Below are 26,242 nucleotides of genomic sequence, written 5' to 3'. Positions count from 1 at the left end.
ACAGGGCTAGTCAGACTTTGGAGGTAGTGACTGTTTCTTGAAGAGTGTTCCAGCCCAAGTTAGTCTACATAAAACTCACTTTAACCTACTTCCTGTATCTCAGTGCATGTATTTGGGGGCAGCCTTTAAACCTAAAGGCTGGGGGCTATTTGTTCTGTTATAATATTTCAAAGGAAGAATGAGTAATTGAATAAATAAATGGAAGGATATAGGAAGACATACTTCATTCTGTCAGACTTTTCCTTTTAATTATGTTTTTAATTATGTATATTTGTGTGTCAGGGAGGACATGTGAGGGCAGTGCCCGAGCAGGCCAGAAGAGGGCACCAGCTCTCCTGGAGCTGGAGTGACAGGCAGTTGTGAGCCATCTGACATGGTGGTTGAGAACTCATCTCAGACCCTTTGGGAGGACAGTATGCATGCTTAGCCACTAAGCCATCTCTCCAGCCCCGTTGTTGGGACTTTTATAATCACATGGATGACATCATTATTGGGTTGGCTTCGTAGATCAGCTAGAAGTAAAGGTATTCTGCAGTATGAAAATCATAGATTTTCATAAGATTATAAGATCATAGATTCCCCACTCCCTCACCTTGAGCAGAGGATCTGACATCCCAGGTTGGAGGCTAAAACCAAAGTAGGCTGTTTTTCAGAGCACCACAGGGACATGCATTTAATCCCAGCACCAAGAATGCAGTGGTAGGGGGATTTTAATTCCAAGGCAAAGCTTCATCTCATAGCTACACATTGTTCTACACAGAAGAAAATTAGGGGAGAAACAGCAGTGTCAAAACATCCGCAAACTTCTGACCTCTTTATTGCATAAACCCAGTTTTGGAAAGGAGCACAGGCCTCGTTGGTCCTGTAGGCAAGGGGCTCTGAAGGGGGGCACTAAGTTCTTCACAATTGGGATATCAACAAAAGCTGACTTAATCTCAAATACAATTCATTTTCAAACACTATTTGCTCCCCAGAGCCAGGCTCCCAACATCAATTCAGTCATTTTAATGTGGTATGTCTTTTAATGACATATTCATAGAATTCTTCACCTACTGTAAAACTGCTTGGGGTACAACCAAGAAGATTGTTCCTTTCTTTTAAGACCTGAAGCTGACAAGAGCCACACGTATGCCTGGTACGTCACTATGTATTGATGCCCATGGCCTGCTCCACGGCCCGGGTATCCACTGCAATAGGTTTAGAGATGTCTAGCATGGTGTTGGACTTATTTCTGGGATTTCCAGTAACCAGCATCCAGTGGTTCTTGGGTCTTTCAACTCTGTGTGGATCAAAATGTGTGTGAGCGGCAACCTCAGCTTCCTTCCCAAAGTAGGTCCTGGAACCGAAACAAAAATGGATTCCAGTTAGAAACAGAGTGTAACACTCCATGAATGTTTGTTGATTCATGGACATTGTCCTTCCTAGAAAAATTCCTGTTGGGTCAGATCTCTGTACAAAGCCCAAGAAGGCTCCTAAAATATGGTACATGCGAAGAAATGTTTCACCCATGTCTGCAGAGGATTAGGCTCATAGGGACCCTCTATAGCCAACATCTCTGTTGAGTAGGACTTTAGTGAATAGCAATATCAAAGTTTTACACAAAGCAAATTTTCAGCACTGTAATTCATAATTATGATATTTAAACATATCAGATATAATATCAGTCAATAGATAATGTGTGGGCAGTGTAGAACTCTCAAAGTAATTCTCAAAACAAAACACTAAGTTTATTTAATGTTAAAATTAAATACTGGCAGAATTAAGACTGTTGGCATTTAAATTTCGGCCAATCAAAATTCTAGGTAATAAACATATAGACCATCTGTGAATTTAAAGCAAATTTTGTCTTTTGATTGTCTTAATCATTGAAAACTAAAAATTGATCCTTACTTTTAAATAATTTCTTATAAACCTTGGTGATAAAAATAAATCAATGTTGTTGCTTTTAACTGAGCATCTAAAAATCTTTACCTTGCACATCTAGACAAGGAGTTTTAGTTAAACAACTCTGCTTTTACATGCATGACCCTGAGCCAATTAGAGCACTCTCCTGCACCTGCCAGTATCATACCTTAAGGAGAGATTCCGGTGGACTGCCAGGGCTCGATTTGTGTGACGATGATAGATGACAATCTTTTCATTTGCCTTTACAGGATAGGAAAAGAAAGTGCTATTAGCATTCTGTCCACTTTCCTAGAAGCAAAAGTCTAGGAATATATTAACATATTCATTTCAGTGTAGCACATATGTAACTTATAAGGCCACAGAACTATGATGGTTTGATGGAATGCATCATGGTAGATATCTACATGGTAGAATAATCATTCAAAGTCATATCGAAGAAGACTTTTGACAATGCAAAATATAGCAGATGATATTAAATACACACATGTGTGCATGAGTGTATACACACATGCATATATTCAGGAGTTCCTATTTATGCGTGTGGTATGCATACATGTTTGTGTGGGTGTTTTCACACATGTGGGGGGTGCCTGTGTACATGTGTGTTTGTGCACATGAAGACCAAAGGAGACAATGGGTATCTCCCCATTGCATTCCACCTTGTTCTTTGAGAAAGCATCTCCCACTAAGCCTGGAGCTGATCAACTAGATAGGCTGTCCAGAGAGCCTCAGGAATACTCCTGCATCTGCCTCCTAGCACTAGGATTACAGGGTACATGCTGCCTTACCTGCCTTTTATATGGGTACTGAGATCAAAATTCAGGTCCTCAAACTTGCGTAGCAGTGCACAGGACTCTACCTACTGAGACATCTCCATAGCTACTCAGGATGTCATTAATATATGTCATATATCATATATATATGTATATACATGTATATGCATAGAAAATAGCATATAAAATCGTTGCTTCTGGAAGATTGAACTAATACTGGTGGTTTTCATATCTGTACTTTAATGACGCTGAAAATGAATAGATAATGTGTTTATAATTAGAATTTCCTGGAGACTAGGACTTGGCTGTATACCTCATGCTAGCCTAGGACTCATGATCCTCTTTCCTCAGCCTCCAGAATGTTGGAATTACAGATGTGAACTAACACAATTGGCCAAATAAATCTTATAACCCTGGCTCTTGTAAGATGAGCGCTGTCAGAAGGAAAGCAGCTGTGCCTGGCATGCGAGCTGTCTGGTGCCCAAAGCCATGCCTTACTGGTGAGCAGAGTCCATTTCACAGAACTCTTCATCAGTTAAAGCTACTACGATCGTAATTTGTCTGGACAGGACCAAGGCCAGCCCAGTCTCTTATAAACCGACAAAACATGAGTAGTGACCAAGCCAGAAAATCCCCAACAGACAGGAATATCCATCTGTCTCTCTCTCTGTCTCTCTCTGTCTCTGTCTCTCTCTGTCTCTGTCTCTGTCTCTCTCTCTCTCTCTCTCTCTCTCTCTCTCTCTCTCTCATCCTTCCTTCCTTCCTTCCTTCCTTCCTTCCTCAACAGTCTCAGACTGGCGCCAGTCTGCTCTCCCTTGAGAGAGGAGTAGTTGACATGCTCAATTGTAAGATCTCCCTTGCCTTCAGGTCAGCTCCTAAGCCCCAGCATTCCCCTTTACTGGAACTGTCTCTAAACCTACCTAACTAAAGTCTCTCAGCTCCTTCCTGGCAGCACTTGCTTGAGGCACCCCACTTCCCCAGTACACATTTGTCTCACCTCCACAGCTGATGTCCTTAACTCACTTAGCCATAGCTGCAGGTGGAGGTCTACTGAGACAGCGATAGCATGTGTGAGGTAGCTTAGGGAGTCCTGGGCTCTCTGGCAGACATGCAAGCTTGCCTGAGTAAAAATCAGACCTTCCTGGACCACAATGAGGTGAATCATCACTGGGACAAAGAATTCATGCAACCACATTACTCCTTCAAAGAAGGACATCCAGGGCTGCAGACAGCAATGAGCTATGGCTTAACCTTTGGGTCCTCACAAAACTCCCTAAGGAAGTATCATGAACACCTCTGCCTACAGAGGCACTGACTAGAGGGGATGAAGGTCATAGCCACTACAGTCCTAGAAAAGCCAAACTTGGAAAGGACAGCTACAGAGAAGATTCTGCCAAGCTTGCTTTGTTGTGGATAAGGTGACCACCCTCCACCTCGTACAACTGTGGAAGAGCCTCCAGGAGCCAGGGTGCCCTGCTAAAGCCTTAAAGAGATAGACCCACTGAGTGGGGCAGATTCAGAGTAGCCTGGGACTGTAGCCCTTTCCTGACCAGTTTTATAAAGCTGCTGATGGCAGATGCTCCCGGTGATTTCTGATAAGTCCTTCCTCCAGGTGTAGCAGATGCCTCCTTTAATTTGAGAGGTAGCAGAAAGCTTGCTTTGCGCCCGTGGGAGCCTCCCAAAAGAGTCATGCCCCGAGTCTAAACCAAGAGTGACCAGGGACTACCTCAGTACCTGCTTGTTGTCCCCATCCCTTCCCAAGGCTGCCCAGGATCTTGGAAGATGGGAACTTAAAAATCATCAAGCAAGTGGTGCAGGCACTTGGAAGAATGAAGAGTTTCAGTTCACTCTGGGCTAAAGAGTGAGGAAAGAAACAGGAAGGGAGAGAGAAAAGGAGGGAAGGGAGGAGGGAAGGAAGGAGGTAAAGGAAAGCAGAAGAAAAACAAAGGGAAGAGATGAGAAGGTGGATAGAAAGAGAAAAAGGAAGAGGGGCAGGGATGGAGGAAGGGAAGGGAGAAAGGGGGAAGGGAGAGACAAAAGGAGGAAAGGGAGGTAGGGCAGAAGAAAAGGAGAGAAGAAAAATGGGGGAAGAGGCTGACCTAATGAAGACTGTACGGACGAGACTGGGAAGTTGTATTACATGTTGGGCTTTTATACATCGCTGGCAGCTTGTATTGGAAGTGTCCAGGTCCTTTGCACAGCCCTGAGGGTGATTCTAACTCGCAACCAGGGTTGAGAGAAAAGGGCTGCCTCACACTGCTGCTATCCACTTTTGAGTTACAAAGGAAGGAAAAAGATGAAGTCTATTTGCTATTGGAGCTCCAGCGAGCCTCTGCTTAACTGGCAGCTGTGAGCCAGTCTGTCCCTGCAGAGCCCAGATCCCATTGTCCCATATGCCAAGCTCACCGGGACTGGGAAGCCTTCATATTCCAAGCGCAGCTGGGGGTCGAGGAAGGCAGCCTGCCACCAGTTCAGATGGGTGACCGTATCTGTCAGAGTCACCTCCTGGAGCCAGGACTTCACAGAAGACTTCAGAAGGGTCCTGTGGTCGCTTGTTAAATACAGCTAGAAACAGCAGCACAGACATGATTTGAGTCACAGCCACCCAGAAAGCTGGAGAATGGGTGACCAAATGGACTGCATTGCAAGCATTTTCTAGAACCCTGTTCCTACCCATCTTATGAGAAAGCACAATTCCCCCCTTGCTTAGGAATATGTCAGAATAGTATCTCTCCCCCATCTTTCCCTTCCTACTTCCTTCCTCATAGCCTGTCTTTCTTTTTTATGATGGTTTAAATGAGAATGGCCCCCAAACTCATATGTTTGAATACTTGGTCCCCAGTTTGGAGGAACTGTTTGGGAAGGATTAAAAGGTGTGGTCTTGCTGGAGGAGGTGTGTCACTGGGGTGGGATTTGAGATTTTAAAAGTCCACACCATCTGTTAGCTCTCTGTCTTTCTGTCTCCTGCTTCAAGATCAGGTGTGAGCTCTCAGCTACTGTACCAGCACTGTCTCTGCCATTCTCCCCACCATCCTCATGGTCTTGTAATAACCTGGAACCATGAACCAGGTCACCTTAGCCATGGTGTTTTGTCACAGGAATGGAGAGGTCAGACATTTTCCATACTCCATTTCCTGCTCTCAGTCTGTTTCAAAGCACGGGGCCTGTGTCTGGGTCTTAGGCACTATAAATAACATTGCTGAAACTGGGCACCTGAGATCAGGTACTCTTCAACCTGGAGCTATCACAGCTGGCACTTGCTCGTGAGTGACCTTGGCCATCTGGAATCCATGTCCCCATTGGGAACAGATGTCATCTGCATGGCTATGCTTTGCCAAAGCTGTCCCATCCTGCGAGAAGTCCAGAAGGTTCTCCTTGCTAGCTAGCTCTTTGCTTGTTCATCTTCACCTTGAACATGGATGAGGATTCTCTGCCTTTTAACAAGTTTTTAGTGTGTTTGAATTTTTAGATTTTATTTATGTGTATTAAGCATCTATGTGTATTGAGTATTTTATCAGCATGTATATGTGTGTGCCATGTGTGTGCCTGATGCCTGCCAAGAAGGGCATTCCAAACCCCTAGGACTGTGTGGATGCTGGGGATTAAACTCAGGTCTTCTACAAAGCAACAAGTGCTCTTAGTCACTGAGCTACCTACCTGGCCCCCTCATCAATGTTTTTTGTCTGTGAAGCTATGTTTGAGGTGAGACGAAGAAGTTGTGAGTTTTAATCCTCTGAACATTCTCTACCCAGCAAGAGAGGAGATGGTCTGTGAATAAGAGAAGTATCTCGATACCCTCTGGATGTTCACTGTCCTCCCATGTGACTGTGATTCCCACAGTGGCATTACTTGGGATTCAAGGCTAAATGAGAGGATTGTCTATGCTTAGAGGTGTTCCCCAGAAGCCAGAACAACTAATGGGGCCTGAACAAAAAGATGGATGATGTATGTGCTGTGGAGAAAGAGAATAAGCTGGACCTGGGTGGGGAAGAACTTTGCTGCAGTGACATTCAAAAGACTCTGGGCGGGAAAGAATAACAATATCAAGACCAGTGTTACTGCCACGTGAAGAGAGTCATAAAATCTGACCAAGATCTAAAACGCCTTCCTAAGTGAAGTCAAGACGCTTCACAAGAGTAAAACCGTCAAAGCTATTAATAAAAAAGCACTCAACTTTACAGTGTCAAGCAAGCACAACGTGACTTTTTCTCTGCAAAGGCGGAGGAATAGGGAAAGATAATTACTCCACTTAACTCAAAGATTAATTCCCAATGTAATTCAGACAAAGAAAGATAATGGGGGAAAACAAAGATCTGTCAAAGTGTATTAGGGTGCTGTATAATTACAACATTGTAGTCCCAGAGTAAAAATAGATGACTTCAGTGGATCAAAATAGAACACTCAGGAAGAGCGTGTAGTGCAGAGGATGAGTTAATATATGCTTAGGGAAGCATAGCATGTCAGAAGGAAGAATTATTCAACAGGTAATACTCGAGATGATTGGTCACTTGGGAAACTCAAGTGGAAAAACCTTTTACCAAAATAAACCTCAAGTGTGTTAAAGAACAAATTTAAACTATTCTGTTAAAATATCAAGCTGTAAACATCTAGAAATTAATACTTGCTTTTCTTTTTATCAGATGTCTAACAGACTAGACCTTAAAAGCAATGGAGGAGCTAAGGAATTAAGTCAGTGAACAAAAGCTCTTCCTGCACAGCCTGCTGGCCTGTGTGTGGACCTGAGGAGCCCACATAAAACAGCTAGATGCAGTAATGTGCACATCTGTAATCCTAGATATCCTGTGGGAAAACGGGAGACAGAGAGTAAAGAATTGCCTGCCACCTTATGGGCCAGCTAGCCTGGAATACATAGCTTAATAACAGAAACAAGAAAGACCTTCCTCAAACTAGGAAGAAGGTGAAAACGGACTCCTAAATGGTGTCCTGTACAAACTCTCTCTCTCTCTCTCTCTCTCTCTCTCTCTCTCTCTCTCTCTCTCTCTCACACACACACACACACACACACACACACACACACACACAGAGGGGTTGGGGGTGGGGATGGGGGTTAAGAAGGTGACTTCAAGCCCTCAGGACAGAGGAACAGAGGAACAGTCTGGAACAGGATCATTCCCATTTCTGTCTTCACAAGGACCTAACCCTGTGCCAAGGCTCTCTGTGCCCAAATCCCTCTGGGAAAAAACTGGTCTCCCAGGAGTGCTGACACAGAGGTGTACAGGAGGGTCAAGCCACTGTCAGAGACAGCAAGACCAGCTAACACCAAAGATAATCAGATGGTGAGAGGCAAGTGCAAGAACCTAAGCAACAGAAACCAAGGCCACTTGGCATCATTAGAACCCAGTTGTCCCACAACAGCAAGTCCTAGATACCTCAACACACTGGAAAAAGCAAGATTCTGATTTAAAAATCACATCTCATGATGATGTTAGAGGACTTTAAGAAGGATATAAATAATTCCCTTAAAGAAATACAGACAACATAGGTAAACAAGTAGAAGTCCTTAAAGAGGAAACACAAAAATCCCTTAAAGAATTACAGGAAAACACAACCAAACAGGTGAGGAAATGAACAAAACCATCTAGGATCTAAAAGTGGAAATAGAAACAATAAAGAAATCCCAAAGAGAGACAACCCTGGAGATAGAAAACCTAGGGAAAAGATCAGGAGTCATAGAGGCAAGCATCATCAACCGTATACAAGAGATGGAAGATACCATAAAAAAAATTAATACAACAGTCAAAAAATGCAAAACACAAAAAGCTCCTAACCAAAAACATCCAGGAAATCAGGACAAACCTAAGGATAATAGGTATAGAAGACAATGAACACTCCCAACTTAAAGGGCCAGTAAATATCTTCAACAAAATTGTAGAAAAAAGGGGTTGGGGATTAGCTCAGTGGTAGAGCGCTTGCCTAGCAAACGCAAGGCCCTGGGTTCGGTCCCCAGCTCTGAAAAAAAAGAAAAAAGAAAAAAAATTGTAGAAAAAAAAAATCTTCCTTAACCTAAAGAAAGAGATGCCCATAAACATGTAAGAAGCCTACAGAACTCCAAACAGATTAGATCAGAAAAAAAAATTCTTCCCATCACATAATAGTCAAATACCAAATGCACAAAACAAAGAAAGAATATTACAAGTAGTAAGGGGAAATGTCAAGTAACATATAAAGGCAGACCTATCAGAATTACACCAGACTTCTCAACAGAAACTATAAAAGCTGGAAGATCCTGGGCAGATGTCATATGGACCCTAAGAGAACACAAATGCCAGCCCAGGCTACTATATGCAGCAAAACTCTCAATTAACATAGATAGAGAAAACAAGATATTCCATGACAAAAACAAATTTACACAATATATTTCCACAGGTCCAGCCCTACAAAGGATAATAGATAGAAAACTCCAAAACAAGAAGAAAAACTACACCCTATAAAAAGCAAGAAAGTAATCTTTCAACCAACCCAAAATAAGAGAGCCACACAAACAAACATAACTCCACCTCTTAAAAAAAAAAAGTAAACAACAATCATTTGTCCCTAATATCTCTCACCATCGAAGGACTCAATTCCCCAATAAAAAGACATAGACTAACTGACTGGATACATAAACAGGGCCCAGCACTTTGCTGCATACAGGAAACACACCTCAGTGACAAAAACAGATAATACCTCAGAGAAAAAGGCTGGGAAAATTTTTCCAAGCAAATGGTTCCAACAGACAAGCAGGAGTAGCCATTCTAATATCAAATAAAATCAACTTTCAACCAAAAGTTATCAAAAAAGATAAGAAAGGAAAGTTCATACTCCTCAAAGGAAACTCCACCAAGATGAACTCTCAATTCTGATTATCTATGCTCCAAATGCAAGGGCACCCACATTTATAAAAGAAACTTTACTAAAGTTCAAAGCAAACACTGCACCTCACACAATTATAGTGGGAGACTTCAACACCCCACTCATCAGTGGACAGATCATCAGAAACTAAACAAAGACACAGTGAAACAAACAGAAGTTCTGAATCAAATGGATTAAACAGATATCTATAGAACATTTTATCCTAAAACAAAAGGATATATCTTCTTCTCAGCACCTCATGGAACCTTCTCCAAAATTAACCATAAAATTGGTCACAAAACAGGCCTCAACATATACAAGAATATAGAAATAATCCCATACATCCTATCAGATCACCACAGATTAAGCCTGGTCTTCAGTAACAACAAAAATGACAGGAAACCCACATATACATGGAAGTTAAACAACACTCTACTCAATGATAATTTGGTCAAGGAAGAAATAAAAAGAGAAATTAAAGACTTCTTAGAATTTAATGAAAATGAAGGCATAACATACCCAAACTTATAGGGCACAATGAAAGCAGTGATAAGAGGAAAACTCATAGCTCTGAGTGCCTCAATAAAGAAACTTGGGAGAGCATACACTAGAACTTCACAGCACATCTGAAAATCCTAAAACAAAAAGAAGTAAATACACCCAAGACAAGTAGATAGCAGGAAATAATCAAACTCAGGTCTGAAATCAACCAAGTAGAAACAAAAAGAACTATACAAAGAATCAACAAAACCAGGAGTGAATTCTTTGAGAAAAACAACAAGATAGATAAACTCTTAGCCAAACTAACCAGAGGGCACAAAGACAGTATGCTAATTAACAAAATCAGAAATGAAAAGGGAGACATAACAACAGAAACTGAGGAAATTTTTAAAAAAGCATCAGATCCTACTACAAAAGTCTATACTCAACAAAACTGGAAAATCTGAAGGATATGGACAATTTCTAAACAGATGCCAGGTAACAAAGTTAAATCAGGATCAGATAAGCAATCTAAACAGTCCCATGACCCCTAAAGAAATAGAAGCAATCATTAAAAGTCTCCCAACCAAAAAAGCCCAGGACCAGATGGGTTTAGTGCAGAATTCTACCAGACATTCATAGAAGACCTCGTACCAATACTGTCCAAACTATTCCACAAAATAGAAACAGATTGAGCGCTACCCAATTCATTCTATGAAGCCACAATTATGCTCATACCTAAACCACACAAAGACCCAACAAAGAAAGAGAACTTCTGAAAAATTTCATTTATGAATATCAATGCAAAACAAACTGGGTTTGGGGACTTAGCTCAGTGGTAGAGCACTTGCCTAGCAAGCACAAGGCCCTGGGTTTGGTCCCCAGCTCCGAAAAAAAAAAGAAAAAAGAAAAAAGAAAAAGAAAGAGAAAGAGAAAGAAAAATTCTCACAAACTGAATCCAAAAACACGTCTAAACGGTCATCAATCACGATTCAAGTAGGCTTCATCCCAGGGATGTGGGGGATGGTTCAATATATGGAAATCTATCAATGTAATCAACTATATAAGCAAACTCAAAGAAAAAATCCACATGACCACTACATTACATGTTGAGAAAGCATTTGACAAAATTCAACACCCCTTCATGATAAAAGTCTTGGAAAGATCAGGAATTCAAGGCCCATAACTAAAAATAGTAAAAGGAATATACAGCAAACCAGTAGCCAACATCAAATTAAATGGAGAGAAACTTGAAGCAATCCAACTAAAATCAGGGACTAGACAAGGCTGCCCACTCTCTCCCTACCTATTCAATATAGTACAGGAAGTCCTAGCCAGAGGAAGTCAAAGAGATACAAATGGGAAAGGAAGAAGTCAAAATATCACTAGTTGCAGATGATATGATAGTACACTTAAGTGACCACAAAATTTCACCAGAGAACTCCTAAACCTGAAAAACTTCAGCAAAGTGTCGGGGTATAAAATTAACTCGAGCAAATCAGTAGCCTTCCTCTACTCAAAGGATAAACAAGCTGAGAAAGAAATTAGGGAAATGACACCCTTCACAATAGTCACAAATAATATAAAATACTTTGGTGTGACTATAACCAAGAAAGTGAAAGATCTGTATGACAAGAACTTCAAGTTTCTGAAGCAAGAAATCGAAGAAGACCTCAGAAGATGGAAAGATCTCCTATGTTCACGAATTGGCAGGATTAATACAGTAAAAATGGCCATCTTGCCAAAGGCAATCTACAGATTCAATGCAATCCCCATCAAAATTCTAATTCAATTATCCATAGAGTTAGAAAGAACAATTTGCAGATTGATTTGGAATAACAAAAAACCCAGAATAGTGAAAACTATCCTCAACAATAAAAGAACTTCTGGGAAAATCACCAATCCTGACCTCAAGCAGTATTACAAAGCAATAGTGATAAAAACTGTATGGTATTGGTACAGAGACAGGCAGATAGATCAGTGGAATAGAATTGAACGCCCAGAAATGAGCCCACATACCTGTGATCACTTGATCTTTGACAAAGGAACTAAAACCATCCAGTGGAAAAAAGACAGCATTTTCAGCAAATGGTGCTGGTTCAACTGAAGGTCAGTATGTAGAAGAATGCAAATTGATACAGTCTTATCTCCTTGTACAAAGCTCAAGTCCAAGTGGATCAAGGAAGGACCTCCATATAAAACTAGATACACTGAAACTAATAGAAGAGAAAGTGGGGGATACCCTTGATCACATGGGCACAGAGGAAAATTTCCTGAACAGAACACCAATGGTTTATGTTCTAATATCAAGAATGAACAAATAGGACCTCATAAAATTGCAAAGCTTCTGTAAGGCAAAGGACACTGTCAATAGGACAAAATGGCAACTGACAGATTGGAAAAAGATCTTAGCCAATCCTCCATCTGATAGAGAACTAATATCCAATATATACAAAGAACTCAAGAACTCCAGAGAATCAAATAACTCTTAAAAAATGGGCTACAGAGCTAAGCAAAGAATTCTCAACTGAGGAATACCAAATGGCTGAGAAATGCCCAAAGAAATGTTCAGCATCCTTAGTCATCAGGGAAATGCAAATCAAAGCGATTCTGAGATTCTGCCTCACACCAGTCAGAATGTCTGAAATCAAAAACTCAACAGATGCTGGTGAAGATGTGGAGAAAGAGGAATACTCCTCTATTGCTGCTGGGATTGCAAACTAGTACAACCACTCTGGAAATCAGTCTGGTGGCTCTTTAGAAAAGTAGACATACGGGCTGGAGAGATGGCTCAGCCGTTAAAGGCTAGGCTCACAACCAAAAATATAAGAAAAGTAGACATAGTACTACCTGAGGACTAAGCTATACCACTCCTGGGCATATACCTAAAAAATGCTCCAACATATAACAGGACACATGCTCCTCTATGTTCATATTAGCCTTATTTATAATAGCCAGAAGCTGGAAAGAACCCAGATGCCCTTCAACAGAGAAGGATACAGAAAACGTTGTACCTCCACACAATTGAGTGCTACTCAGCTATTAAAAACAATGAGTTTGGGGTTGGGGATTTAGCTCAGTGGTAGAGCGCTTGCCTAGGAAGCGCAAGGCCCTGGGTTCGGTCCCCAGCCCCGAAAAAAAAAGAAAAAAAAACCAATGAGTTCATGAAATTCTTAGGCAAATAGATGGAACTAGAAAATATCCTGAGTAAGGTAACCCAATCACAAAAGATGGTATGCACTCACTGATAAGTGAATACTAGCCCAAAAGTTCGGAATACCTAAGATACAATTCATAGACCACATGTACCTCAAAAAGAAGGAAGACCAAACTGGATACTTCAGTCCTTCTTGGAAGGGGGGACTGAAATACTCACAGGAGGAAATATGGAGACAAAATATGGAGCAGAAGAAATGGCCAACAAGAGTCTGCTCTACCTGGGAATCCATCCCATACACAGCCACCACACCCAGATCATAATCAGACGTCAAGACGTGCATGCTGACAGGAGCCTGATACAGCTGTCTCCTGTAAGGCTCTGCCAAAGTCTAACGAATACACAGGTGATGTTCACAGCCAACCACTGAACGTAGAACAGGGTCCCCAATGCAGGAATTAGAGAAAGGACTGAAGGAGCTAACAGGGTTTGCAACCCCATAAGAACAACAACAATATCAATCAACCAGATGCCCACCCCCCCAGAGCTCTTTGGGAATAAACCTCCATTTAAAGAGTACACAGGGATGGACCCATGGCTCCAGCCACATATGTAGCAGAGGATGGCCTTGTCTGGCATCAGTGGGAGGAGAGGCTCTTGGTCCTGTGAAGGCTTGATGCCCCAGTGTTGGGGAATGTCAGAGGCAGGGAAATGGGAGGGAGTAGGTGGGTGGGTAGGAGAGTACTTTCATAGAAACAGGGGAATGGGGTAGGGAACTTCTGGATGGGAAACCAGGAAAGGTATATCATTTTAAATGTCAATAAAAATATCCAATAAGATAAAATCTATCTTTCTTTTTTTTTTCCTCCATCTTTATTAACTTGGGCATTTCTTATTTACATTTCGATTGTTATTCCCTTTCCTGGTTTCTGGGCCAACATCGCCCTAACACCTCCTCCCTTCCCTTCTATATGGGTGTTCCCATCCTCCCCCCATTACCACCCTCCCCCAAACAATCACATTCACTGGGGGTTCAGTCTTGGCAGGACCAAGGACTTCCCCTTCCACTGGTGCTCTTACTAGGCTATTCATTGCTACCTACACAGTTGGAGCCCAGGGTCAGTCCATGTATAGTCTTTGGATAGTGGCTTAGTCCCTGGAAGCTCTGGTTGGTTGGCATTGTTGTTTATATGGGGTCTCAAACCCCTTCAAGCTCTTTCAGTCCTTTCTCTGATTTCCTTCAACGGGGGTCCTGTTCTCATTTCAGTGGTTTGCTGCTGGCATTTGCCTATGTACTTGCTGTATTCTGGCTGTGTCTCTCAGGAGAGATCTACATCTGGTTCCTGTCAGCCTGCACTTCTAGATAAGCTGGATTATCTTTCAAAAGGCAAATAAGTAAACCCAAATCAATACAGAGGCAAAGAACATATGGTTCTCGGGGCAAAAGATTGAGGAAGGCGGAGAGAGGAAGAAAAAGTGAGAATATAGGAGGGGTGGGGGCAAAGTTACAGAGAAAGGTACAGGTACTGCAACATTCAAATACCCTTTCCTGTTTGCCTCTTTGTTCAAATTAGTAAAGGTTACTCTATGACATTTGTCACACTTTATGTACTGCTGTTGAGAATACCGATTGGTGCAATCAATTTAAAAAGAACCAGTTACATACTATCTTTAAAAACAAAACACAGGTTGCTGCTTTCAAGGAGAGCTCAAAAGCAGTCCCCCACGAGCAACTTGAGCCACGGGACCACAGAGGAAAACACCTAACACCATCTGGGACCCCGTTGCATTGGGATTCCCGGAAAAGGCAGCACAGGACCTCCTGGTTGCCGCCCTCACAGAGAGCTCAAAAGCAGCACCCCACTAGCAACTTAAGCCCCCAGACCACAGGTAGGACCAACTTTTCTGCTCCAAGTGACCTGCCTGGACGACTCAGGACACAGGCACAGGAACAGCTGAAAACCAGTAGACAGGAAAGACTACAAGTCCAAAAGCAGAACACTCTGTCCCCATAACTGGCTGAAAGGAAACAGGAAAACAGGTCTACAGCACTCCTGAAACACAGGCTTATAAGACAGTCTAGCCACTGTCAGAAATAGCAGAACAAAGTAACACTAGAGATAATCTGATGGCGAGAGGCAAGCGCAGGAACCCAAGCAACAGAAACCAAGACTACATGGCATCATCGGAGCCCAATTCTCACACCAAAGCAAACACTGAATATCCAAACACACAAGAAAAGCAAGATCTAGATTTAAAATCATATTTGGTCATGGTGCTGGAGGACTTCAAGAAAGACATGAAGAACTCCCTTAGAGAAACGCAGGAAAACATAAATAAACAAGTAGAAGCCTATAGAGAGGAATCACAAAAATCCCTGAAAGAATTCCAGGAAAACACAATCAAACAGTTGAAGGAATTAAAAATGGAAATAGAAGCAATGAAGAAAGAACACAAGGAAACAACCCTGGATTTAGGAAACCAAAGGAAGAGACAAGGAGCCATTGATACAAGCATCACCAACAGAATACAAGAGATAGAAGAGAGAATCTCAGGAGCAGAAGATTCCATAGAAATCATTGACACAACTGTCAAAGATAATGTAAAACGGAAAAAGCTACTGTCCAAAACATACAGGAAATCCAGGACTCAATGAGAAGATCAAACCTAAGGATAATAGGTATAGAAGAGAGTGAAGACACCCAGCTCAAAGGACCAGTAAATATCTTCAACAAAATTATAGAAGAAAACTTCCCTAACCTAAAGAAAGAGATGCCCATAAACATACAAGAAGCCTACCGAACTCCAAATAGATTGGACCAGAAAAGAATCTCCTCCTGTCACATAATAGTCAAAACACCAAATGCACAAAATAAAGAAAGAATATTAAAAGCAATAAGGGAAAAAGGTCAAGTAACATATAAAGGCAGACCTATCAGAATCACACCAGACTTCTCGCCAGAGACTATGAAAGCCAGATGATCCTGGACAGATGTCATACAAACCCTAAGAGAACACAAATGCCATCCCAGGTTACTGTAGCCTGCAAAACTCTCAATTAACATAGATGGAGAAACCAAGATATTCCACCAAATTTACACAATATCTTTCTACAAATCCAGTGCTACAAAGGATAATAAATGGTAAAGTCCAACATAAGGAGGCAAGCTACACCCTAGAAAAAGCAAGAAACTAATTGTCTTGGCAACAAAACAAAGAGAAGAAAAGCACATAAATATAACCTCACATCCAAATATGAATATAACAGGAAGCAATAATCACTATTCCTTAATATCTCTCAACATCAATGGTATCAACTCCCCAATAAAAGACATAGATTAACAAACTGGATATGCAATGAGGACCCTGCATTCTGCTGCCTACAGGAAACACACCTCAGAAATAAAGACAGAAACTAACTCAGAGTGAAAGGCTGGAAAACAACTTTCCAAGCAAATGGTCGGAAGAAGCAACCTGGAGTAGCCATTCTAATATCAAATATAATCAATTTTCAACTAAAAGTCATCAAAAAAGATAAGGAAGGACACTTTATATTCATCAAGAAAAAATACACCAAGATGAACTCTCAATCCAAAATATCTATGCTCCAAATACAAGGGCACCTAATACATAAAAGAAACCTTACTAAAGCTCAAAACAAACATTGCACCTCACACAATAATAGTAGGAGATTTCAACACCCCACTCTCATCAATGGACAGGTCATGGAAACAGAAATTAAATAGAGACATAGACAGACTAAGAGAAGTCATGAACCAAATGGACTTAACAGATATTTATAGAACATTCTATCCTAAAGCAAAAGGATATTCATTCTTCTCACCACCTCATGGTACTTTCTCCAAAGTTGACCTTACAATTGGTCATAAAACAGGCCTCAACAGATACAGAAAGATAGAAATAATCCCATACGTCCTATCAGACCACCACGAGCTAAAGCTGGCCTTCAATAACAATGAGGGAAGAACGCGCACATATACATGGAAGTTGATACTCAATGATAACCTGGTCAAGGAAGAAATAAAGAAAGAAATTAAAGACTTCTTAGAATTTAATGAAAATGAAGTTACAACATACCCAAACTTATGGGACACAATGAAAGCTGTGCTAAGAGGAAAACTCATACCTCTGAGTGCCTCCAAAAAGAAATAGGAGACAGCATATGTCAGCAGCTTGACAGCACACCTAAAAGCCCTAGAACAAAAAGAAGCAAATACACCCAGGAGGAGTAGAAGGTAGGAAATAATCAAACTCAGAGCTGAAATCAACCAAGTAGAAACAAAAAGGACCATAGAAAGAATCAACAGAACCAAAAGTTGGTTCTTTGAGAAAATCAACAAGATAAATAAACCCTTAGCCAGACTAATGTGCGGACACAGAGAATGTGTCCAAATTAACAAAATCAGAAATGAAAAGGGAGACATAACTACAGAATCAGAGGAAATTCAAAAAATCATCAGATTCTACTACAAAAGCCTATATTCAACAAAACTTGAAAATCTGCAGGAAATGGACAATTTCCTAGACAGATACCAGGTACCAAAGTTAAATCAGGAACATATAAATTATTTAAACAACCCCTTAACTCCTAACGAAATAGATGCAGTCATTAAAGGTCTCCCAAACAAAAAGAGCCCAGGTCCAGATGGGTTTAGTGCAGAATTCTATCAGACCTTCATAGAAGACCTCATACCAATACTATCCAAACTATTTCACAAAATTGAAACAGATGGACACTACCGAATTCCTTCTATGAAGCCACAATTACTCTTATACCTAAACCACACAAAGACCCAACAAAGAAAGAGAACTTCAGACCAATTTCCCTTATGAATATCGACGCAAAAATACTCAATAAAATTCTGGCGAACCGAATCCAAGAGCACATCAAAACAATCATCCACCATGATCAAGTAGGCTTCATCCCAGGCACGCAGGGATGGTTTAATATACGGAAAACCATCAATGTGATCCATTATATAAACAAACTGAAAGAACAAAACCACATGATCATTTCATTAGATGCTGAGAAAGCATTTGACAAAATTCAACACCCCTTCATGATAAAAGTTCTGGAAAGAATAGGAATTCAAGGCCCATACCTAAACATAGTAAAAGCCATATACAGCAAACCAGTTGCTAACATTAAACTAAATGGAGAGAAACTTGAAGCAATCCCTCTAAAATCAGGGACTAGACAAGGCTGCCCACTCTCTCCCTACTTATTCAATATAGTTCTTGAAGTTCTAGCCACAGCAATCAGACAACAAAAGGAGATCAAGGGGATACAGTTTGGAAAAGAAGAAGTCAAAATATCACTATTTGCACATGATATGATAGTATATTTAAGTGATCCCAAAAGTTCTACCAGAGAACTACTAAAGCTGATAAACAACTTCAGCAAAGTGGCTGGGTATAAAATTAACTCAAATAAATCAGTAGCCTTCCTCTACACAAAAGAGAAACAAGCCAAGAAAGAAATTAGGGAAACGACACCCTTCATAATAGTCCCAAATAATATAAAATACCTCGGTGTGACCTTAACCAAGCAAGTAAAATATCTGTACAATAAGAACTTCAAGCTCTGAAGAAAGAAATTGAAGAAGACCTCAGAAGATGGAAAGATCTCCCATGCTCATGGATTGGCAGGATTAATATAGTAAAAATGGCCATTTTACCAAAAGCGATCTACAGATTCAATGCAATCCCCATCAAAATACCAATCCAATTCTTCAAAGAGTTAGACAGAACAATTTGCAAATTCATCTGGAATAACAAAAAACCCAGGATAGCTAAAACTATCCTCAACAATAAAAAGGACTTCAGGGGGAATCACTATCCCTGAACTCAAGCAGTATTACAGAGCACTAGTGATAAAAACTGTATGGTATTGGTACAGAGACAGACAGATAGACCAATGGAACAGAATTGAAGACCCAGAAATGAACCCACACACCAATGGTCACTTGATTTTTGACAAAGGAGCCAAAACCATCCAATGGAAAAAAGATAGCATTTTCAGCAAATGGTGCTGGTTCAACTGGAGGTCAACATGTAGAAGAATGCAGATCGATCCATGATTATGACCATGAACAAAGCTTAAGTCCAAGTGGATCAAGGACCTCCACATCAAACCAGATACACTCAAACTAATAGAAGAAAAAGTGGGGAAGCAACTCGAACACATGGGCACTGGAGAAAATTTCCTGAACAAAACACCAATGGCTTATGCTCTAAGATCAAGAATCAAGAAGTGGGATCTCATAAAACTGCAAAGCTTCTCTAAGGTAAAGGACACTGTGGTTAGGACAAAATGGCAACCAACAGATTGGGAAAAGATCTTTACCAATCCTACAACAGATAGAGGCCTTATATCCAAAATATACAAAGAACTCAAGAAATTAGACCGCAGGGAGACAAATAACCCTATTAAAAATGGGGTTCAGAGCTAAACAAAGAATTCACAGCTGAGGAATGCCGAATGGCTGAGAAACACCTAAAGAAATGTTCAACATCGTTAGTCATAAGGGAAATGTAACTCAATACAACCCTGAGATTTCACCTCACACCAGTGAGAATGGCTAAGATCAAAAACTCAGGTGACAACAAATGCTGGCGAGGATTCGGAGAAAGAGGAACACTCCTCCATTGTTGGTGGGATTGCAGACTGGTACAACCATTCTGGAAATCAGTCTGGAGGTTCCTCAGAAAATTGGACATTGAACTGCCTGAGGACCCAGCTATACCTCTCTTGGGCATATACCCAAAAGATGCCCCAACATATAACAAAGACACATGCTCCACTATGTACATAGAGCCTTATTTATAATAGCCAGAAGCTGGAAAGAACCCAGATGCCCTTCCATAGCGGAAGGGATACAGAAGATTTGGTACGTCTACACAATGGAATATTACTCAGTTATCAAAAACAATGACTTTATGAAATTCATAGGCAAATGGATGGAACTGGGAAATATCATCCTGAGTGAGGTAACCCAATCACAGAAAAACACACATGGTATGCACTCATTGATAAGTGGATATTAGCCCAAATGCTTGAATTACCCTAGATGCACAGAACACATGAAACTCAAGAGGGATGACCAAAATGTGAATGCTTCACTCCTTCTTTAAAAGGGGAACAAGAATACCCTTGGCAGGGAATAGGGAGGCAAAGTTTAAAACAGAGGCAGAAGGGACACCCATTCAGAGCCTGCCCCACATGTGGCCCATACATATACAGCCACCCAATTAGACAAGATGGATGAAGCAAAGAAGTGCAGGCCGACAGGAACCGGATGTAGATCTCTCCTGAGAGACACAGCCAGAATACAGCAAATACATAGGCGAATGCCAGCAGCAAAACCACTGAACTGAGAATGGGACCCTGTTGAAGGAATCAGAGAAAGGACTGAAGAGCTTGAAGGGCTTGAGACCCCATATGTACAACAATGCCAAGCAACCAGAGCTTCCAGGGACTAAGTCACTACCCAAAGACTATACATGGACTGACCCTGGGCTCCAACTGCATAGGTAACAATGAATAGCCTAGTAAGAGCACCAGTGGAAGGGGAAGCCCTTGGTCCTGCCAAGACTGAATCCCCAGTGAACGTGATTGTTGGGGGGAGGGCAGTAATGGAGGGAGGATGGAGAGGAGGAGGAGTTAGGGGGATGTTAGCCCGGAAATCAAGAAAGGGAATAACAATCGAAATGTAAATAAGAAATACTCAAGTTAATAAAGATAAAAAATAAAATAAAATAAAATAAAAACAGGATCTCACTCTGCAACGTAGATGGGCCTGGAACTTGCAGCAATCCTGCTTCAGCACCCTGAGTGCTGAAATTAATAGGTGTGTGTCACCATATCCAGCTTTCAATACTTCTAATTATAATCACATTTTTGATATCAGTAATTCTATGCCAAAAAAAATCTTCTATTCTGAAGATAGACTCACTAACTGGGGGGGGGGAAGCTTTGAGCATTTACTCATAGATCCATATGGAACCTTACATATGACATAAAAATAGTATAACAATCCCAATCTGTTAGGTACGGAGGCACATACCTGCAATCTCGGTACTCAGAAGGCTGAGGCAAGAAGAGCACCAGTTCAAGGCCAGCCTTAGCTGATTAGTCAGACAAATAGGGGGAGAGGGGAAAGAGGAGGGGAGGGGAAACAAGTCCATTTGATTTCCTGAACATAAAATAAAGGCTTGGTAGCCATAGTACTGCCACACAGGAGTGTATATTAGGCTCTTCCTGAACATAATTGTGAAGCTGTGCTTTGAAAACGCTGGAGTAGAAAGAACTCCGATGCTCATCATAGTCACACCCGAGTTTTGTTATTTTTAAGAAGACATATAGAAAACCATAAATAGAAGAAGTCAAACGCTGGTGTGCTGATCTCTGGGTACAGCACTCCTGTCTCAGTGACTTAGTGCTTTGATTTTGCATCTAAACTCAGGCTGCGGGTAGATACCTATGCGTGGCATAAGTTGACTGACACTGTTGGTTTGTCTTTGTGGTACCAGAAAATGATGATAAAATGTCACACCAGACAATACTAGAATCACCCATTTACTGAAATACGTTGGTGTTATTTTTCTCAACGTCAGCAAATTGTCACAAGAAGTAGCTCTTGGTGTTTTGGAGGGGGTCTTATTTGGACTCACACTTTATAGAGTCTATCACTGAGGAGAAAACTTGGCAGAGGGAACAGCTTAGCACTGTGGCAGTGCATGTGAGGCCCCTGATTACATCTCAATAGACCGGGGAGCAGAGAGGTTGGCCCAGAACCTAAGGCAGCTGTAACCTATAAGACCTTTCCTTCCCTGAAAAGCACTTCCTCCAGCTTTCACAGGACCACTATCAGTTGAGAACTCTGTATTCAAACCGAGGAGCCTATAGGGACACATTTTGCATCCAAGCCATAATAGTACATGCATCCCCGCTCTGTTGTTTAGTAGCTTAACTTCTGTGTTCCCGGTGTCCTTGTCAGAGACTCACGTGAAAAGAGATTGAGTTAATGTGAAGCAATGGCGGCACTGCCTGCATGGTGCTCAAGTTTTGAGTACTCAAATGGTTAATTTACACAAATCCCTTTGACCCAGCTTCCACATGAAACCCAAGCATGTGCTTATCTGATTCTGGTGTCTGCTGTGTTTTGTTGAGATAGGTCTCACTCTGTAGCCCAGGTGAGTCTCAAACCATGTCAATCCTCCAGACTCAACCTCTCAAGTCCTGGGCCTATAGATGTGCACCACTGCCCGGGCCTATTACACTCCATAATCTCCAAAGTATAGGAGGACTTTAGGAACTCAAACCTCCTGGCTTCTACATACTAATATTGTCCTTATTGCTTATTAGAAAAAAAAAGGATTTGCTAATCAAAAGTTTAAATTGCCAGAGCTGGGATCAATGACCCATGCCTATAGTCCCACATATTTGAGACACTAAGACAGGCAGGAAGGTCACTTTGAGTCTAGGAGTTCAAGATTAGTCTGGGCAACGTATATACCTTGTTAGTATTCATGGAAAATGGGAAATGTCAGTTAACCCAGTCGTTTAATTTGATGTTTAAAGTAGTATATAGATTTTTTTTACTTTTGACAGCTGTATTACATAAAAAAGACTTCTCTCTTCACTCCTTAGCTTTTATGGATGGGGATGTTGTTGTTGTTGTTGTTGTTGTTGTTGTTGTTGTTGTTTACAAAGAGGAAAAAAATCAGGTACAAAATGCCCACTGGAACCCACAGGTTGAATCCAGCAGAAACAGAGCCCTCATCTGCACGGTCCCTTCAATGGGTAGCTATTGGCCATCTTGGAAAACTAGACTGATAGGTGGCAGTAGGCACACAGGAGAAGACTCACCATCTTGCCTTCCAGTCCTGCTGGTATCCCCAGACAGAAGTCCTGCCCGTATACAACCACTTGGCCCATATTGCAGCTGTTAGCATTGTTACTAGAGGGTGAGAGCAACAGGAGAGCGTGAGGCCTACCTCATTCCCACACTTTTCTTGACTGTATATTCACATTCAGGACTAAATTAACAAAAGCTTCTCTTCCTTCTATTTTGTTCACCCTGGCAAAGACCTCAGTCATCCCAGAAAACATCAGGAGAAGCCGATGAGAATCACTGGCTAGAATCCATCATCGAATTGTGCAACATTCATTGAAATATTCTTGTGCACCACCTTATACTTGTATCTTTATTTTGGAAAGTGCATGGATTTGGTTTTTGGTGTTTTGAGAGTCTCATATTGAAGCCCAGGCTAGCTTTGAACTTTCTCTGTAGCCCAAACTGACATGGAACTTTCAGGAAACCTCCTGTCTCAGCCTACTGGGAGTGCTGAAGTTACAGGTGTAAGCCACCACAGCCAGCTATAAAAATCTTTTTGTTTCAGCCTTAACATCTAGCTAGCATGCTATTCCCTGCCCTGCCCCACAGGTCAAACCCAGGGCCTCCCAACTCTGTAGACTTTGACCAGAAAGGACGAAAAATGCCATGTTAGCATAAGCCAAGGTCATGTGCGCTGACATTTTAAGACAGAGCCAATGTTATACCTGTGCAGCATTGAATACAATCTTCCCTCATAATTTTCCAGGGAGTAAAAATGATCATCAACTTTACCACAAACCATTTTTGTACTCAAGAAAAATTAAACGAAAGATGCAGACAACAGTTTCTATTCTTGTCACTGAAACATTGTCACAAAATCAACCAAGTGAAATCAGTAGTTTTGAATTGTGATTGTATGTCTCTAAGGGTCCTGTTGATCATTTTCAAAACTTCAAGTCAGTTTTAGTAGATGATTGATTAGGGTTCTAGAGACCCTCAGACATACAAGGCAAATACTTACTGACCACTGTCTCCTCATCTCAGACTGTTTTCAAGCTACAAATCCAAGCATATAGTTCAGTCCTCTGAATCTGAGTGTCTCTACCTCAAAATGGTGAAGGTGTTCCTGCCCATCGGGGCGATGGTCGGCACACCAGTCACACCACATGGTATCTCTAAGTCATCGTTAAGTTGTGCTTTAATTTCATCTGGGCTCATACACAGGCTCAGGTCTCCTCTCATGTACATGCCAACTTCCTCCGTCAGGACATGGTCAGGATTCACAAGGATCACTTTGTCACCATAGTGGACATAGCCATCTTCAGATATTGAAAGCTGCAACTGCAATTTTAATAGAAATTTTCCAATAAGCTACTCAATTCCTTAGCCACTGAGGCCAAGGCCCCTCCCAGGTGTACCTCCTTTCCTTCTCAGACTAGCGCCATCTCAGTAAGGCCTTCCCTTCCTCAGATCCTTGGTTAGTGTCCTTCAAGCTCCCCGCGACCCCAAACAAGATCATGCGAAGCTGTTGGACTCTGCATAGCATTCCACTGCCAAGTCATTCAACATTTGTTAAACGTGTTTTGCCCAGCAACTGAAAGTCACTTTACTTGTGAAAGCATTAATCCATCCCTTCATTGGAAAACGCAAACAATTAAGTGAACACAGTTAAGTACACAGAATTAAGGGCAGACTTCCCTTAATGTTTCTAAAATCTAGAGGAGTTCTAAACACTATACTTTTCAGATTATTTTTTTTTAAATCCAGTTTCCAAAACGGTTACTTGTTTATAGAAATTTTCTTTGCTTAACTCACACTTAACTAGACAGAATTTTTTTGAAATTGGGTTTGGAATTTAACATTACCGGTCTCAAAATGTGCTTCTTCAGTCTTCTGTTTTTCTGAATAAGAAGCTCTCCCTTTTCCCTCTTCTCTAAGAAGTGTCGCAAGCGCTCCTGGGGATGCAAAGACTGAGTGAACAGGAATCCGGGACAGAGCTGTTGAGGAGCAGATACTGAGAATATTTCCCTCAGGAGCACCCCGAGTTCAAAGACAGTTTAAGAACACAAAAGGAAACGTGATCCCTATAGGGATGGCAGAAATGTCAGCAGCATGTCACCGTAGTATCTGGGGGCGGGGAGTATGGGGGAGCGAGGGGAAGGGGATGAGAAGAGAAACTCACGAAGAAAAAAAGGACAGGGCCCCTTTGCGTATCTCATCCAGAATCAATCAGAAGTAGTAGGTATATAGGAAACCAGCAGACTCTACAGGGGTCCTCCTGACTGTGGGGAGGATGTGGAAAGTCCAGACCTCACCGTATGCTTGTAATCCAGAACCTTCCCAGGACCTAAGAGTGCCACAAACCTAGTGAAGGCAGAGCGCCCAAGAGGCGGCAAGATGCTCTTGCTCTGGGTTTAGAAAGTATGAAGGGAGACATCCAGTGAGCCTGGGTACTCAGAGACAGCGGGTGGCAAAGGTGCTTGGGGTAGAGGCTGGGAGAGAGGATGCTGAATGCTCAGCAGAGAAAGAATATGCATGGTAGGGTCTGGGATCCTAAGGATGCGAGAGGAGTCTGAGCACCTCCTCCTGGTAGACATCTTCGTTCCAGTTGCCCATCCGCACTCCAGGACCATACACATTCCGCGCCATTGCCCCTTGCTCTCTTGAAAGCCAGCACCAACCTCCGTGGTGCGTTAGCGTGCTTCGTTGCCATGACGACCAGGCAGCTGCCAGTTGGTCAAGGTCTCTTTGGCTGGCCAATAAGTGACAGCATACTAAACTTGCTGGTCCTGCCTTGGACTGCCACGCCCCCTCCACCTCACCCTGCCCCTCCCACCACTGCCACTGTCTCAGATGACCAGCACTCAAAGCAGATCTGGGTAACCCCTAGGGAGGACACTGTTCCCAATGCTCCCTAGGCAGGGAAAAAAAATCTTGAAACTTTTTTTCTGTTGTTTTTCTTGGGTTGGGTTTTTAGGTTAGGGTATGGATACAAACCCCAGGCTGGTCTTGAATTCATGATGTAGCACAGTCTGAGCTTGAGGTGCGAGATCTTGACTCTACCTCCCAATGCTGGAATAACAAACTGTGCAACCTACAACCGGCATAAAATACTGATCTTCTCCTTCTCCTTCTCCTTCTCCTTCTCCTCCTCCTCCTTCTTCTCCTTCCCCCGCTTCCTCCTCCTCCTCCCTCCTCCTCCTCCTCCTCCTCCT

The 26,242-nt window shown here is 41.8% G+C and overlaps 1 protein-coding gene across 1 annotated transcript; it reads right to left on the bottom strand.

Moving 5' to 3' along the window:
- Positions 1–787: 787 nt before the first annotated feature.
- Cfap161 (cilia and flagella associated protein 161) lies at positions 788–25,720 on the bottom strand. The gene is made up of 7 exons (XM_032895967.1): positions 25,608–25,720; positions 24,893–24,982; positions 24,133–24,368; positions 23,060–23,150; positions 5,085–5,243; positions 2,072–2,145; positions 788–1,336 (listed from the first exon to the last, which is right to left on the bottom strand). The coding sequence occupies exons 1-7, from the start codon at positions 25,674–25,676 to the stop codon at positions 1,144–1,146; spliced, it is 912 nt and encodes a 303-aa protein (XP_032751858.1). The 5' UTR covers positions 25,677–25,720; the 3' UTR covers positions 788–1,143.
- Positions 25,721–26,242: the final 522 nt, after the last annotated feature.

The sequence above is a fragment of the Rattus rattus genome, chromosome 2, assembly GCF_011064425.1.
Source record: "Rattus rattus isolate New Zealand chromosome 2, Rrattus_CSIRO_v1, whole genome shotgun sequence".
NCBI lineage: Eukaryota > Metazoa > Chordata > Mammalia > Rodentia > Muridae > Rattus > Rattus rattus.
Note: the sequence above shows the minus strand (reverse complement) of the source record. Positions and strands in the feature narration are given on the sequence as shown.